Source organism: Populus alba, chromosome 8 (genome assembly GCF_005239225.2).
Source record: "Populus alba chromosome 8, ASM523922v2, whole genome shotgun sequence".
In the NCBI taxonomy this organism is placed as follows: Eukaryota; Viridiplantae; Streptophyta; class Magnoliopsida; order Malpighiales; family Salicaceae; genus Populus; species Populus alba.
The window spans coordinates 1,995,129-2,008,893 of record NC_133291.1 but is presented as its reverse complement, the minus strand read 5'-3'; the positions used below and the strand labels follow the sequence as shown (position 1 = coordinate 2,008,893).

The 13,765-nt window shown below is 35.8% G+C and overlaps 4 protein-coding genes across 8 annotated transcripts; all 4 read right to left on the bottom strand.

Annotated features, from left to right (window-relative positions):
* Positions 1-626: 626 nt before the first annotated feature.
* On the bottom strand, positions 627-1,792 carry LOC118052402 (putative ribonuclease H protein At1g65750). Its single transcript, XM_035063369.1, has 2 exons — positions 1,706-1,792; positions 627-1,106 (listed from the first exon to the last, which is right to left on the bottom strand). The coding sequence occupies exons 1-2, from the start codon at positions 1,790-1,792 to the stop codon at positions 627-629; spliced, it is 567 nt and encodes a 188-aa protein (XP_034919260.1).
* A 520-nt stretch (positions 1,793-2,312) lies between these two features.
* Positions 2,313-4,202, bottom strand: LOC118052362 (uncharacterized). 5 transcript variants are annotated; one of them, XM_035063324.2, is made up of 2 exons: positions 3,955-4,202; positions 2,313-3,459 (listed from the first exon to the last, which is right to left on the bottom strand). In XM_035063324.2, exon 2 carries the CDS (start codon positions 3,401-3,403, stop codon positions 2,597-2,599), a length of 807 nt encoding a protein of 268 aa, XP_034919215.1. In that variant the 5' UTR covers positions 3,404-3,459; positions 3,955-4,202; the 3' UTR covers positions 2,313-2,596. The 5 variants fall into 5 exon arrangements, with proteins under 5 accessions (XP_034919215.1, XP_034919210.1, XP_034919211.1 ...); XM_035063319.2 differs by having other exon boundaries at positions 2,313-3,650; positions 3,955-4,201; XM_035063320.2 differs by having other exon boundaries at positions 2,313-3,462; positions 3,955-4,201.
* Positions 4,203-5,327: 1,125 nt separating this feature from the next.
* On the bottom strand, positions 5,328-8,160 carry LOC118052363 (uncharacterized). Its single transcript, XM_035063325.2, has 8 exons — positions 7,886-8,160; positions 7,738-7,814; positions 7,548-7,589; positions 7,132-7,173; positions 6,328-6,411; positions 5,909-5,996; positions 5,696-5,793; positions 5,328-5,606 (listed from the first exon to the last, which is right to left on the bottom strand). Exons 1-8 carry the CDS (start codon positions 8,061-8,063, stop codon positions 5,559-5,561), a joined length of 657 nt encoding a protein of 218 aa, XP_034919216.1. The 5' UTR covers positions 8,064-8,160; the 3' UTR covers positions 5,328-5,558.
* A 1,101-nt stretch (positions 8,161-9,261) lies between these two features.
* LOC118052364 (serine carboxypeptidase-like) lies at positions 9,262-13,156 on the bottom strand. Its single transcript, XM_035063326.2, has 9 exons — positions 12,775-13,156; positions 12,162-12,330; positions 11,310-11,429; positions 10,899-11,042; positions 10,665-10,815; positions 10,398-10,486; positions 9,895-10,153; positions 9,677-9,810; positions 9,262-9,563 (listed from the first exon to the last, which is right to left on the bottom strand). The coding sequence occupies exons 1-9, from the start codon at positions 13,119-13,121 to the stop codon at positions 9,435-9,437; spliced, it is 1,542 nt and encodes a 513-aa protein (XP_034919217.1). The 5' UTR covers positions 13,122-13,156; the 3' UTR covers positions 9,262-9,434.
* Positions 13,157-13,765: the final 609 nt, after the last annotated feature.

Below are 13,765 nucleotides of genomic sequence, written 5' to 3'. Positions count from 1 at the left end.
AATACATAAAAAAAAAAATTACATCTAACTCTACTTAACTCCCAACTCTCATTGCTTGCATTTATAGTTGCTGTTATTGGTAGCCCTTTACTTTCTCTTTTAGTCTTTCACATTATAAACTCTCATTTTCTCACTTTGCTCTTCAAAATTATGCCTTTTTTATAGGCAGCAATGGTAAGCTTCTCTGCATATATGTTAATATGAAAGGACAAAAAAGCCATAAAACATTACATTAATTATACCATAATTTGTGCTTCCATTTTATATCAAATAGATAATGAGTTGTTTTATGTGTACAAAGTGGAAGTGGGGTATTTGGGACAATAATGGCAATATCCTAACACTGAAGGGTGAAGTCTTAGATTGCCCTTAGGTAAGAGAGTTTTGGGACGTCTGATTCCTTGACTAGCCTGTTAAACTGTATTGGTCGCCTCTCCAAGGTTCATGAAGATCCCTGGGTTGTTGATTAGCTCTGCCATGACCCAATGCAAGGCTACCGATGTTGTGTCCTTGTCCGTGCCTGCACAAAATGTCCTGCGATACAGAGTTTTTTCCCCCTTGGGTACATAAAATAACTATAGCAAGAGAAGAAAACTATCTCCTGCTATAAAATAGCACCAGCTAAATCAGCTTGAAGAGCATCCACCAAGATCGGCAAGGGGAGAAGCCCAAGTTTGATCCAAAGCAAGCTTGCTATAAAGGAAATCAGCACACCGATTACCCTCATGTAGCGTATGCAAGACCCTGAATTGAGGAATGCCGGAGAGAAGCAGCCTCGCATCACTAATCAGGTGAGAGCGAGGGTGGTAACCAGCTGGAGACGAAGAAATAAACTGCGTGGTTTCCAGACTATCTGACTCCACCTCCAAATGAGCACATCCTATGGAGAGCGCCTGCTCTAAATCACTTTGCAGAGCTCCAAGTTCAGCAGCCATGACCGAGAAACTCATAATCCATTTGCCAGCATGGTCACGAATTAACCCTTCAACACCAGCATCGCCCGAAGCCCCAAAAACACTGCTATCCACATTAAGCTTCCACCAATCACGAGGAGGAAGAACCCAAGAAACAAAACGGCAAGCAGATGAAGCTGTAGTGCTTGTACCCTCTGCATCCCATGAAAAAGCTTGAGAATAACCTTATAAAGCTGCTTGAACTATTACACTTGATTCTGTAATGGAGTGATTGAACCTTTAATCACTTCGTTGTTTCTGGTCTTCAACATAACCGAACTATGATAATAACATGTATCAAGATCATATATTTATATATAAATAGTGGAATAAGTTTTTGATGTTAAAAATAAAATTATTTGCTTTATAAGAACTTATTTGATTGGTCCCATGTATTTATTTATTTCCTTCCCTTTCTTTTCCTTCTCCTCTCTCTCTTTTTTTTTTTAACGAGTTCATGCATTCAGCAAGAAATTCGATCGTAGTAAGATTAGAGTATCAAGAATTTCATTGGTGTCATAAGTCCATATAGTTAAGAAAATCTCTTCTTGCAGTATCTGAATAATCCAAGCTAGAAGTCTTCGTGAATATTCACAACTGTGTACAAAATTGTGTGTGGTTAGGATTCAATCCACGTATACTTCAGGACGGATCCCACCATAGAAAGGATGCTTATCCAATCGCAGAGCTCTCTGCTAATGAAGTTCAAGACTCCTAGAAGATGATCAAATCTCTTCGTGCAAAAACATTACCAAATGATGATCGATCTCACTGTACAAGTTTATCACCAGAGGAGACTCAACTATCGTCAGAATATCATCAACTGGTCTTGCTGACATGATCAACCTCCACTGTTACTTTGTTCATATTTACATATTTTGCGTTGGTTTATCTTATCTATTTATGCCAGCTGGAGTCGGCTGATTATTATTCGATCTTGCTTTCAAGATCAGATAAATAGGGAGAACTAAGTACTGATTCAAGCGTATTACACAACCGGGAAGAACCTGTGAAGATCCCCAACCCCCCCTCCTCACCCCGGGTGACAAGCAGCTCCAGTTTTGCACGAAATGTTTGCGAACTTAGGACTCAAGGTATCTTGCCTAACACTACTGAAGAGACAAATCTGGACAACAAAGGTGAACATCAACATCTCGAGGGTGTTTGCAGATGTGCCAGGCTTGAGCAATAACCAAGATCGTATTCGTAATGAATGGGAGCTGGAGTTTTCCTGCGGGTTAAGTTCCAAAAAATACAGTTCAATTTTGGAAATGTTTATCTTGTACCAGGAGTGTTGCTGGAAGCAAGCATATACGCATAAATCCTGCTTCACAAATATGATTTTGCTTTTGGGCGTACTAGGCAAAAAAAGCATTGCCAAAGAGTTTACCTTGTGCAGCAATCATACAGAAGATCTCTCTTGTTACATTTAATCACATAAGAAAACAGAAAAAAGTTAATAAAAGTAACCTGAGACGCTAAAGCTATGTGAAAGCAACCAAAACGAGACAAGTATTTTGATGAACCGAGTAATATAACTTCGAAGCTCACTAGGCACAAACAACAGATATACAAGCAAAAGGTTTTTTGAGAAGCAATGGCATTGGACATGTTTGATGAAGAAGAAGGAAAAGCCACCTGCATCATTTGCTCCATTGCACTTTATCTTGGTCGTCAGCAGTCCTTCCCAACCACTCCTCTAGCTTGGCTTCCTTATCAGCCTGGAAGTCATTGTGGTTTTCTGTTACCAACAATATATTATAAGGTGGTGAATTTACACCATCCTGATCCTTTTCTTTATCTAATTCTTGCTCGTCAGCAGTTAGACTGGACCAGGGCAGTTCATCAAGTTCTGCAGCAGGCAAAGATGAACTAGAGATACCGACCAATTGTGATGGATTGGGATAAGACAACGGTTTTTTTGCCTGGTTTGTGGTTGATTCTTTTGAATCCCGTGGTGGCCACTTGAAATTGCTTGCCCTTTCTTTGGCAGATTTAAATACAGTTGAGAAGTAATTGCTCGTTCTTTTGCCATCCTTCTTGGCATCATCTCCATTACGACCCCAAGTGCCTGGTCCCCAAGAGCTGGTTCTTCCCATCTGGAAACCTGAAGCTGGGCTATTGATCAATCCTCTTCTTGGTTGTTTAGCTGACAATATTGCTAAAGATGTCCTGATGTCTCTAATCATCTCATCAGCAACAGGGAAACCGCATTCTTTCATTGACTTCACCACGGTGATAGAATCCTCCAAGTCTTCAGTGTGCAAATTTGTTTCACGTGACTTCTCCACGACATTATTCTTGAGCCTAATGACATTCGGAACTGCATTCCGAGTATGCTGCTGAACATAGAAAAGCCCTACCGAGGGTTCGTTCGCCACATAGTTGATCATCTCGGCCAAGCTTTCAGTTATCTCCGCAAAGCCATCAACAATGGAGAAGCCATGCATCTTGTCAAAGCCCAGTGGCAGTTCATTACTGCTTTTGTCACAAATTACAAATGCAACTGCTACTCAATGTGGAGAAACAAAGAATTCAAATGAAAAGGGTATACTAGTACAACAATATCAAATAGTTCTCTAACACATTCTTTGACCATTGAAGATTATTTCTTCAGTTGATTTCCACTTTCTATGCTTCAAGTTAAGAACTTCCTCGTCACATTTAGTGCTTATTTCACCAGTGTTCATGTTTTCTCTGCATTGAATAGCATATTACAGCTCATTCTTAATTGAGAAATTAAACATCCCATGATTTTCCCACTAAACAGCTTCCAGTCAAACATTTTCTCAACAAAGCACGACACAACACGAAAATTGAAATTAAACCAAATATCAGACATTTAAATCCAATCCCACGTGAGAAAATCACAAGAAACAAACCCCAGTTCTCATAACATCGAATTATATCAAATACACACGGTTCAGTAAATACAATCTTTGAGTAGATGAAAAGAATTATACCCAGTGAAAAAAAGGGGGAGAAAGAGAAAATCACTTACAGGAAGACCCAGGAGTGGAAAATAATTACAATCTTCAGGTTCTTGTTTCGTGAAGTTAAATCTTTCCAACTTTTCTGTAGATTCGGCGATGGACCATAGCAGATTGAAACTTTGCTTGATGCTAGACAATATTTTAGCTTTGGGGGTTTGATAATATAAGGCGTCGGTAGGAGTGGAACCAAAAATTGTCAAATCTTTTTACCAGTTTCTGACACAGTTGACGACATAAGCCATGAAAAGACAAAAAAAATTTGTTTCTGAGTTTGTTGATGGATAAGATTTGTTTGTTTTTAACAAAAAAATAAAAATGGGGGCATATTTTTACACGGTAAATTAAACTATTTTATTTATGAAAATAAATTAATTAAAGTATATAATGTTCTGTTGTTCATCTTCAGTGTATTTAGCACCATAGTAGCAATTATTTTTTAAATAATTTTTTGTATTAAATATATATCAATAATATTTTTTATTTTTTTTAAAATTATTTTTAACATCAGCATATCAAAACGATTCAAAAAATACAAATATTATTTAATTTTAATAAAAAAATTAATTTAGAGGAAATACGGATTACACCGTGTTCCCTAACACATTCGACCTTTTCTTTTCACTGTTTCCGTTTCTAGGTAAATTATTAAACTCATTACTCTCTACTTATTAGAACGAAAATAAGGCCATTTCTCTTATATTTTAGGTTTTAGTTAATTAGTGTCTTATTTAAAAAAAAAATATGTTGATTGTTAAATTAATTTAATATATATTTAATATTGTGATGTATGTTATTTTTAAAAGTATTTTTTAATTAAAAATATATTAAAATAAATTTTTTTTATTTTTAATATTTGTGCTATGCTTTAGTTTGGTTTTATCACATCTTTTATCCAAATTTAATCAATAGTATTCACGCTGTAAAGGCTTTGAAATTTTTTTTGGCATGTGATTTGAGATTTATTTGGAATTCTCGCTCTTTTGTTAGAGATTTTGACCAACTTTAGGTTGGAGACAGATCCTTCTTTACATCTTTGGTCGTAGCTTTTCTGAAGGAGCTGCCTCGGCTGGGGCCAGAATTTTAAACAGGTGATCTTGCTAAAGCACAAAGATGCAGCAGATACTAGGATTCACTACAGTGAAATCTGTGTTTGTAACACGTTGGGTAGAAAGATCAGTACATATACTTCTGTTGCATACTCTGTCAGACTTCGCACTGGTGTCCATTTTCTTATTGTTTCATAGACTCTCAGATTTTTCACTAGTGTCTAATCTCTTTTGTTGCTTCCTATTCAGAGCTTAAAAAACGAGAGATCTGTACAATGGCTGCTAACATTGCCTATCTACATGCTTTTGGAAGTAGGAAATATTAACCCGAGTGGTAAAATTGAAAACTGGACTTTGCTATTGATTCTGTTTCTCCCTTTCTTTCTGGTTAACAACAATGGAGGTTCAATATATGCTCTTATTCTGACAAAAGAAAAAAAAAAAAAAAAAAGAACTTCCTCGACCGATGAGGAGAAAACGTGACTTCTTTTCCCCAGAAATCACAATCAATGAGAACTTTATTGCCTGAAAACCCCATGAACGACAGTGGAAATAATCTTGAGCCTTCAGGTAGAATCTGATTTTGCCTCTGTTGAGCCAGGTTGATTTGCAGCCTGCGCGGGAAATTAAATTTTATCATTGGTGAGAACTTAGATGGAGATGCTTGCTCAGGAGTTTATCAAAACTAGCAACATCAGCTCACCAGCATTTCATGGTCCCCCATAATTTCTTCTATTAATTCCTCGAGTGGTTTGTCAGCACTGTTTGGAACAAGAGCTGCAAACACAGCTGGTTCTAGTCCTGTATATAGCCAAAAGAACAGGTTTATGCATGGTCCTGGTTCTATTAATTTCTTCTATAATTGCATTTAAAAAAAAAAGCTAATTTTACTTCAGCAAGAAAAACAATGGAATACCTGTTTCTGGAAAAGCATCAATGAACATCATCATCTCCTCCCCGCTAAGGCCAGACAAGAAGCAGATCCGTGGCAGTGACTTTGCAATCTGCAGAACAGGATACAATAAATTCAGGCAACTTCTAAAACAGTACACAAAGTTTGACAGTATTAACAAATGACATACTTCCTGCATAGGGCGGAGAAATACAGCCAATTAATTGATTTTTTTTATTCATCAACTCATCTTGCTATCTTTCTTTTTGCAAATTCATGATATTGATTAATAAGAACATGTTCTTCCACGTTCCAATTGCTGGTATTTCCACCAAAACTATTCACGAGACCCAAGTATTTAACCATCCCCAGATAGCTAAATGCATCATAAACAGGCAAGAATAAGAACAGGCTGCTGGAGGCAGCATGTTCAGAAAACCAACCTTCACAGTTTCCAAATTTGTTTGACTTGTATTCATTGCTTCCCATAGCGACCGAGGAATCATGTATTCGGTACAAAAAATAACCTACAATGGAGAACATCAAAACACAAACCAGTTAAATAACACTCGGAAGTGTATCCATATTCTTGGTTACATGTTGAGCATCCATCATAACATCCTTTTTACGTTGTCTCGAGCCTCAAGTCTTAAAAACAAAAACAACTACAAGGATAGTGATTAACTTTCTTCTAGCCCCCCTTCGCAAACAAAGTTCATGGACACTGCTTGATTAGATCACTTATTTCTGTGCCATCATTCTATTCCATGCATTGATGTGATACTAAAACCCAGTAAGAAAATAAAACCTCATGATGAGTTAAGTTAACTTGTGGTTAAGATTTCTGTAAAATAAAAATCTTCTTAAATAAAACTCAAACTCAAAAACAAATATTTTTGTTCTTGAATTTAAGATTTTTTTAAATCATTTATTGTCTTGACCCATTTAATACATTTCTTATAAATATATTGACTTTATGTTCAAAGGGTCCTTAAATTCCCTGATTAGGATTGTTTTTACAGGTATTCAATCTTCTACTATACGCCTGGAGTTCCTTAGATTAAGAAGAAGAAATCCAAGCAATTGAATATATTGATTAATCATTATCCCAAACACTAAATAACCTTTTAGTTATATATCTTGGATTTGCCTCAGACACTGATTTCATGATGTTCCAGCTATTTCTTATTATATCCACAATCCAATTAGATGAAGATGAACCGATAAATAGAGAAATTCTATATTACCTTTAAGAATTCACCATCCAACTCTTTCAGAAGCTCTCTTATCTGTTCCAAGAAGATTCAAAGTTGTACAAAGTTAGACATGTTTCCGGGACATGCTGCCTTAAACAATTATTTTGGTGCCTTCAAGATAGAAATTAATTTCTAAGGACTTGTTTTCCCAGAAATTTGGCAAAGAATTATATTGAACAGACCTAAAGTAGTATAAATGTTGGAACTTGCAGTAACTATTGTGCTGGCCTAGCCAGTATCCTCTGAACCAACGCATAAGCTAACTCTCGTATTAATGGTTCTCACTTATCAGGAATGACGACAATAGGTTATAAAAAAATGCCACAAATCAATATTAGTACTGGCAATCTCAATCTCCATAGCAGATTCATGATTAGAAAGGTCAGTAGACAGAAAACAAGAGTTACCTTCACTGCTTCCTCTACTTCAAACCCCAACAACAACAAGGCCTGCAAAATAAGAAAGGTTCTTTAACCTCACTTGAATAGAGGCCGGATATGTTCGTTGGCTTACACATCAAAACATAAAAATCAATTGCATAGTGACAGGGAATGTTCAAATTTGAAGGCGATAGGAAAAGAACTAACCAGAACTTACAGGTGGACCATATGCAGAATCCTCCGCGTTTAAGGGAACAAACTTTGAATCTTCATCCATTAATTCACTAGGAATTCCTGCAAGAGACAAGCGCAGATCTTAACTGAAGCAGTCCTAATTAGTGAACTTGAAAGGGTGCTAAGCATACCCTCAGCAGATGCTCGTGAGGGGTGCTTGAGCTTCATGTGATGGCCTGCATCTTTTGTTGATAAATGAGAAACTGTTGATATCTTTGAGATTACAAGAGGGTTTGATGAAACTGAAGGAAACAGAAGGGCACGAGAATTTAAAAACCGGTTGGTTGAGAATGCAAGAGCAGAAGCCATGAAAGCGAGCACTTCTTTTCCTTATCTTCTGGGAGTTAACTGTAATCCTTTGTTCTATGTTCTTGATAAAAGTAGTTTACGCCTTTACGGTTTGGAACTTGTCCAGTGTTAATGTTACCAGGATCTTCCGTGTATCCAATAATAACTTGCCACATCAAGTTATGATAAGAGGAATGTGAAGTTGGTTTTTTTTTTTTTTTGGGTACTGATAGATATATTTGGACACGTCAGGACCAAGTTATAATTTATTTGAATTTTAATCCGTCCCACTCCCAGTGCATTCTCTAGATTTCTTATAAGTTATTCTTGAATGGTAACACTGTCACCATTATAGAAACTAAAATGTTACTACGAAATCGCATTGTTCAAACAAGATAAATCATCCCCTAAATTAGGAGGAAAAATATATCCAATGGCAAAAAACAGAAGTAATTTAAAAGAGTTAAATTATTGATATATCTTTATAAATATAGTTTTTTTTATATGCACTCCAATTAAAAAAATTATTTTAAAAATCCATTTGTATTTTAATATATTTAATATTAATATTTTTAGTTTTTTTATAAAAACCATTGGAAAAAAATCTTTAAATAATTTATTTTATGTGTTTAGCTCTTTTAATAGAAATGTAAGAATGACTTTCATTTTACAGAAAAATCGTTTTGACTCTTCATTTAGCTATCCTTTTGAAGCTACAGAATATGTTACGAAAAAAAGGTAAAAATATTGTTTTTTTCTTTGGAGATGCCTTTATGTTCAGTACTGAGATCAGTTTTTGTCCTAATATTCATCAACTTACCTGGAAATTAGGTTTTCATGCAAAAGGATGTCAATAATCATGCAAAATTCTATTTTTACGAACATTTCTTAGTTTTTTACCCAGTCTGCAATGGTGAAATGAGTCGGACTGCGATTACACGGGTCCTTCTGGTAAAAGGGGTTAATGCAAAACTTGAAATTCTTTGTTCTCCCAGTATTGGGCTAAAGCAAAACTCTGAAAATACCAGTTCTAACGCCCAAAAGTGTGTGCCTCTGTAAAGAAATTATAGCTGGTTTGTTGTGGACCAATGCTGCAAACTCACGTTGACATCCCAGATAGTATGTTGTCAGATGGCTAAAATTCCTCAAACAAATACGTGCAATGTAAGATTCCAGCACAAATCACAAAAGATATAGCAGCTACACAAACAAGCATGCATCCATAAAACACTCCGATTCTAGCAGTCTATAATCTTCAAAGAATCAAAAGCCAAGATACCACGTTGTCTAGGATTCTGTTTGATTCGTGAGAAAATAATATTTACAAGGGTACAGGAAAAACCAAGGAAACCATATATTGCGGTCACTCTTATTAATGCTTGATAAAGGCAATCAAATCTCAGCAACCAATTGTTGAGGTTCCTCTGTGGCTTCTGACAATGTGCCCCGAGTCCACCTCTTCAGCATCTCTAATGAAGCCTCGGGCTGGTCCATGGGAACCATGTGCCCGGCATCATGGACCTGTTTACAGAGGCATCACGAAACTAGATTAGCACTCATCATAAAATGGAAGCTATGGTTTTTGGTAAAGAAAATGGAAGCTATTGTTTGTTGAGAGAAAGCGGGAGCGAGACCTTAAGGAATGCGAGAGGCCCATAACTTTTCAGTACTCCAGCCTCAGAACCACTAACTTCGAAAGGAACTTCAGGAGATGCCACAAACTCCTTCTGACCACGCCATTCCATGGCATGAACCCATCTTGAATTACCTGCTCATGTGAGATTTACCCTCAGCCTTGGATAAATGATAAGTAAGTGAAACTTGCTGTAACTTAATCGTTGGTACTGCTTACCAAGCCAGTTGCAGATGAGATCATATTCTCCAGCATACACAAGCAACTTGATTCCATCCTCAAGGAGAGCAGGAATGCCCACTTCAAGATTTCTCATCCAGTCCATCAGCATCGCCTGGTAGACTGTAGGGCTACAGGAAACAAAGTCTATATCCCCAACACCAAGTGCCTCCTTAACAGATTTCTGGCCCAGAAATTTCTCCATATTTGAGAAGTCATAGCAGAGGCTCCCCTCGCAATTCTTTCTAATGTCATAATACTGCAGAGATAATAAATCAATGCTTGTCAATTTTTGGTTGGTTGTTACACACATCATGCATCCAGTATGCAGATTACTTTCACGTCTACAAAAGTGCATCTGATACAAATTCTTCAAGGACATTTTATTCAATGTAAAGAAGAATTCCTTCAAGGAGAGATATGATCAATGGGAGCACATTGGAAATTGAAAAAAAAATATTTTGCACATGAACACTCCAACAAGAGGGTTTATGAGGTCTTACATTTATATTACCAGCAACTGATATAATGCTGTTGAATATGGTGTTGCAAACTAAATAGGAGGCCATGCAAGAGACTGTACCATCAGTGCCTGAGACAGAAAGCACATGTTCAAGCAAGGAACCAGGAGCTAAAAGTCAAACCCTCATGCATGGAGAAAAAATTGAAAAACAAATTTGATTGATACAAAAATGGGATCTTAAAACAATGAAACAATCTAGGAAAATGATCTCCTAGAGGAATTAGAGTAAATTGCGATAAAACATTACCACAAAGCTTTATTGCCATTTCACACACTGGAACTATCTTGCTGATGCGATCATGCTCAGCTTGTTTAATTATTCCCATATCCAACGCATAATCTGTGTATGCTTTATACTGGATTGCAGGATCAGTGAGCCCATTACCAATGGCAAATCCCTGCTCCAAAATTTTTATTGCAATTAATAAATATAGAAAACAGATCCATCAAAGGTCAGTATTAGACAAAATCATTAATATACCTTGAGGTTTATATGAATTCCTTCTTTAGCTTTGTTTCCTCTGTGGACTCGGGCTGCAAAAGCAGGAATATAGTGGCCAGCATATGATTCTCCAGTTATGTAGAAGTCATTCTTTGCCAATTCAGGATGCTCCTTGAAGAAGGCCTGGTGCCATACAGAGAATGCACTTTAGTCCCTTTCAATATGTTGCTTTAACAAATCTTACTCATTTCTAAACAACAATTCACCAATCCTTTCAAGTTTCACATAATGTGTTTTTAGTGTCACAAACTAAGACTACCATTCAGTACAGTAAAACTTTAGCAATTACAGTTCTTTCCTGAGAAATTAATATATAAGAAGTTCATGGGGATGCCAGAATATTATGCTCTATTTCATTTCTTATCACATGGAAATACAAGGATAACTAACCTGTAAGAAGTCATATAGATCATTACTAACTCCCTCTTCATTGTGACGGATGTCACGCCTATCAGTACTATAACTGTATCCAGTCCCAGTAGGTTGGTCAACATATAGAAGGTTTGACACCTGCAAAATCATCATAGCAACATGTTAATACTCTTGTCACCAAGCAGGGAAGTTGCAGTTCTTCCCTGCCAAATTAATGAAAAGGAATAGAGAAACAAAAGCCAAACTCAATAGCACTAGTAACAATCCTTCATTTTTTCCAGAACACATCTTATTTAATTTGTGCTTCGTATTTCTGCTAACACAATATCACAAACAAACCACCAATGCACTAAGAACCAAGTTAAAGTGAACTCCAGTGCATAAAGTGCAACCGTGTGCCAAAATGAAGAAAATAACTCTAAAGTGCAAGTGTAAGTATTTTGTTGGGAGATATTCACAAAATGCAATCAAGGATCTTAAATCAAGTAAACAACTAACTACTGACCAAGCAGCTAGCTTAAGAGTTGGAACAAAGAAATCACATAAAGCCTTCAGGTTCAATGCCGACGGCAGCATGCCAGTGATAAGTACAGAACATATCAACATCTGGCTATCAACTCCTACTCTAGGTTGATTAAGGGCCAGGATTTGTAAATGATACACAATACGAAACGCACTTTTATTAACATTGGGTAAAAATTGGAAATTTGCTCCATTTGGCATAACATTATATGATATTTCACAATTTACATTTGCTACACTATGGAAAACATTTATTTGTTTATTTTTTTATGAAGAAAGAACAAAGAAATTACAGTCCAGTATTAATTAAGTATTGCATAAACTGAAGAAGATTTAATGGCATCTTACCTTGTCCCATCCGTAATTATTTCGCACAAGCGACAAGTTATTTGCAATAGTATATGGACCATTTTCATAAAACATAGCCAATTCACTACTACACCCTGGTCCTCCAGTCAACCAAATGACCACAGGATCCTTCTTGCTGGTCCTTGATTCAAAGAAAAAGTAAAACATCCTACACAACCACAAGTGCACCAATTAGTAACCACTAATTAGAAACCAACAAACAAACTTCAAAAAAAAAAAATCTTCTTTTAACAACCCATTCAAACTTCAATTCCAAACATCCAATCTTTTTTAGAAAAAAAATAATGATACTTGACATAAAATGAAATCCTAACCAAACCTTCATTACAGCATCAATAATTAGAAACCAACAAACTAACTGAAAATTCCACTCTTTTAACTTCCAACAAAATCAAACATTCAATGGCACACACACGAAAAATTCTCAAAAAAAATCACCAATCCTCTTAATCTCCAACCTCAAAAATCCAATCTTTACCCAAAAATCAAAACTTTGACCAAACCAAAACAAGCAAACACAAAAGCCAACAAAACCCATCAACCCAAACTCAACTCAAGGCCAAAAAAATCAAGGGTTTTTAAAATCATATACCTAGCATCATGAGAATTCTCAATCTTGTAATAACCAGCATGATTTCCCAGATCATCAACAGTAAAGCTTTCTTCCTCATCACCAACTACATTAGGAAACCTAAATTTCCTCTCTACAATCCTCTTATTATACCCTGCTTGGTTAATAACACTTACACCATCATCACCACCGTCGATTACGTTGACTTCTGAATTTGGAAACAAATTCAGCTCCCTTATCAGCTTCTCTGCTTGCACAGACGGGAAATTTGACTTCCCGAGACTGAGATAAGCATTGTCTGATAAACTCGCGTGAGATATCGCGATAAGTGAGAGGAGAAAGACAGACATGAAATTAAGGTTCTCCATTTTCGAGGTTCTTGAAGAATGAGTGGGAGACAAAGGTGAGAGCTTTATATAGAAGAAGAGTACTGTAGATTGTTTTGAAGAGGGACACGTGGCATAACTACCAGCCTTATTTTAGGGGTTGACATCGTAAGGAATGTTGGTTGAGAATGCTTAGGTTGAAGTTATTTGTAGTCCTTACAGCTCTTTAATTTTCAATTAAAATCTTATGTGGAAAAGTGCTTTAAGTTTCCCTTTCGTTGCAAGACTTGGTCTAATAATTAAATAAATTTAGTTGTATTTGTAATTGATACACACATGAGATATTAAAAAAAAAATGTTCAGTGATTAAATTCATTTCGCATCTTTTTTTAAGGGATAATCTTGCTTATTTTTATTTAATTAATTATATGTTTGGTAATATAATACATTGGTAGTTTTTAAAAAATATTTTTCAATAAAAAATGAATTAAAAATAATTTTTTTTAAATATTAGCACATAAAAAATATCAAAAAAAACCTACAAACATCAATTTAATATTTTTTTCATTGAAAAATACATTAAAAATAAGTTGAATTACAACACAAATACTAGTTTCCATTTAATTTAAGTTTTATTTTCTCAATAAATACATATTTAGACCAATGGTAATGATGAATAAAATAGT

Excerpts from the sequence above, each read along its gene's own strand:
- LOC118052402 (XM_035063369.1), bottom strand. The coding sequence starts at position 1,792 with ATGTCAGCAAGACCAGTTGATGATATTCTGACGATAGTTGAGTCTCCT. Across the intron at positions 1,107-1,705 it reads GTGAGATCGATCATCATTTG|GGTACAAGCACTACAGCTTC; the intron begins GTAATGTTTTTG and ends TGGGATGCAGAG.
- LOC118052362 (XM_035063324.2), bottom strand. The coding sequence starts at position 3,403 with ATGCATGGCTTCTCCATTGTTGATGGCTTTGCGGAGATAACTGAAAGC.
- LOC118052363 (XM_035063325.2), bottom strand. The coding sequence starts at position 8,063 with ATGGCTTCTGCTCTTGCATTCTCAACCAACCGGTTTTTAAATTCTCGT. Across the intron at positions 7,815-7,885 it reads CTCACGAGCATCTGCTGAGG|GAATTCCTAGTGAATTAATG; the intron begins GTATGCTTAGCA and ends TGTCTCTTGCAG. Across the intron at positions 5,997-6,327 it reads CAAATTTGGAAACTGTGAAG|ATTGCAAAGTCACTGCCACG; the intron begins GTTGGTTTTCTG and ends CCTGTTCTGCAG.
- LOC118052364 (XM_035063326.2), bottom strand. The coding sequence starts at position 13,121 with ATGGAGAACCTTAATTTCATGTCTGTCTTTCTCCTCTCACTTATCGCG. Across the intron at positions 10,816-10,898 it reads GAATTCATATAAACCTCAAG|GGATTTGCCATTGGTAATGG; the intron begins GTATATTAATGA and ends ATTTTGGAGCAG. Across the intron at positions 10,487-10,664 it reads AATGGCAATAAAGCTTTGTG|GCACTGATGGTACAGTCTCT; the intron begins GTAATGTTTTAT and ends TTTCTGTCTCAG.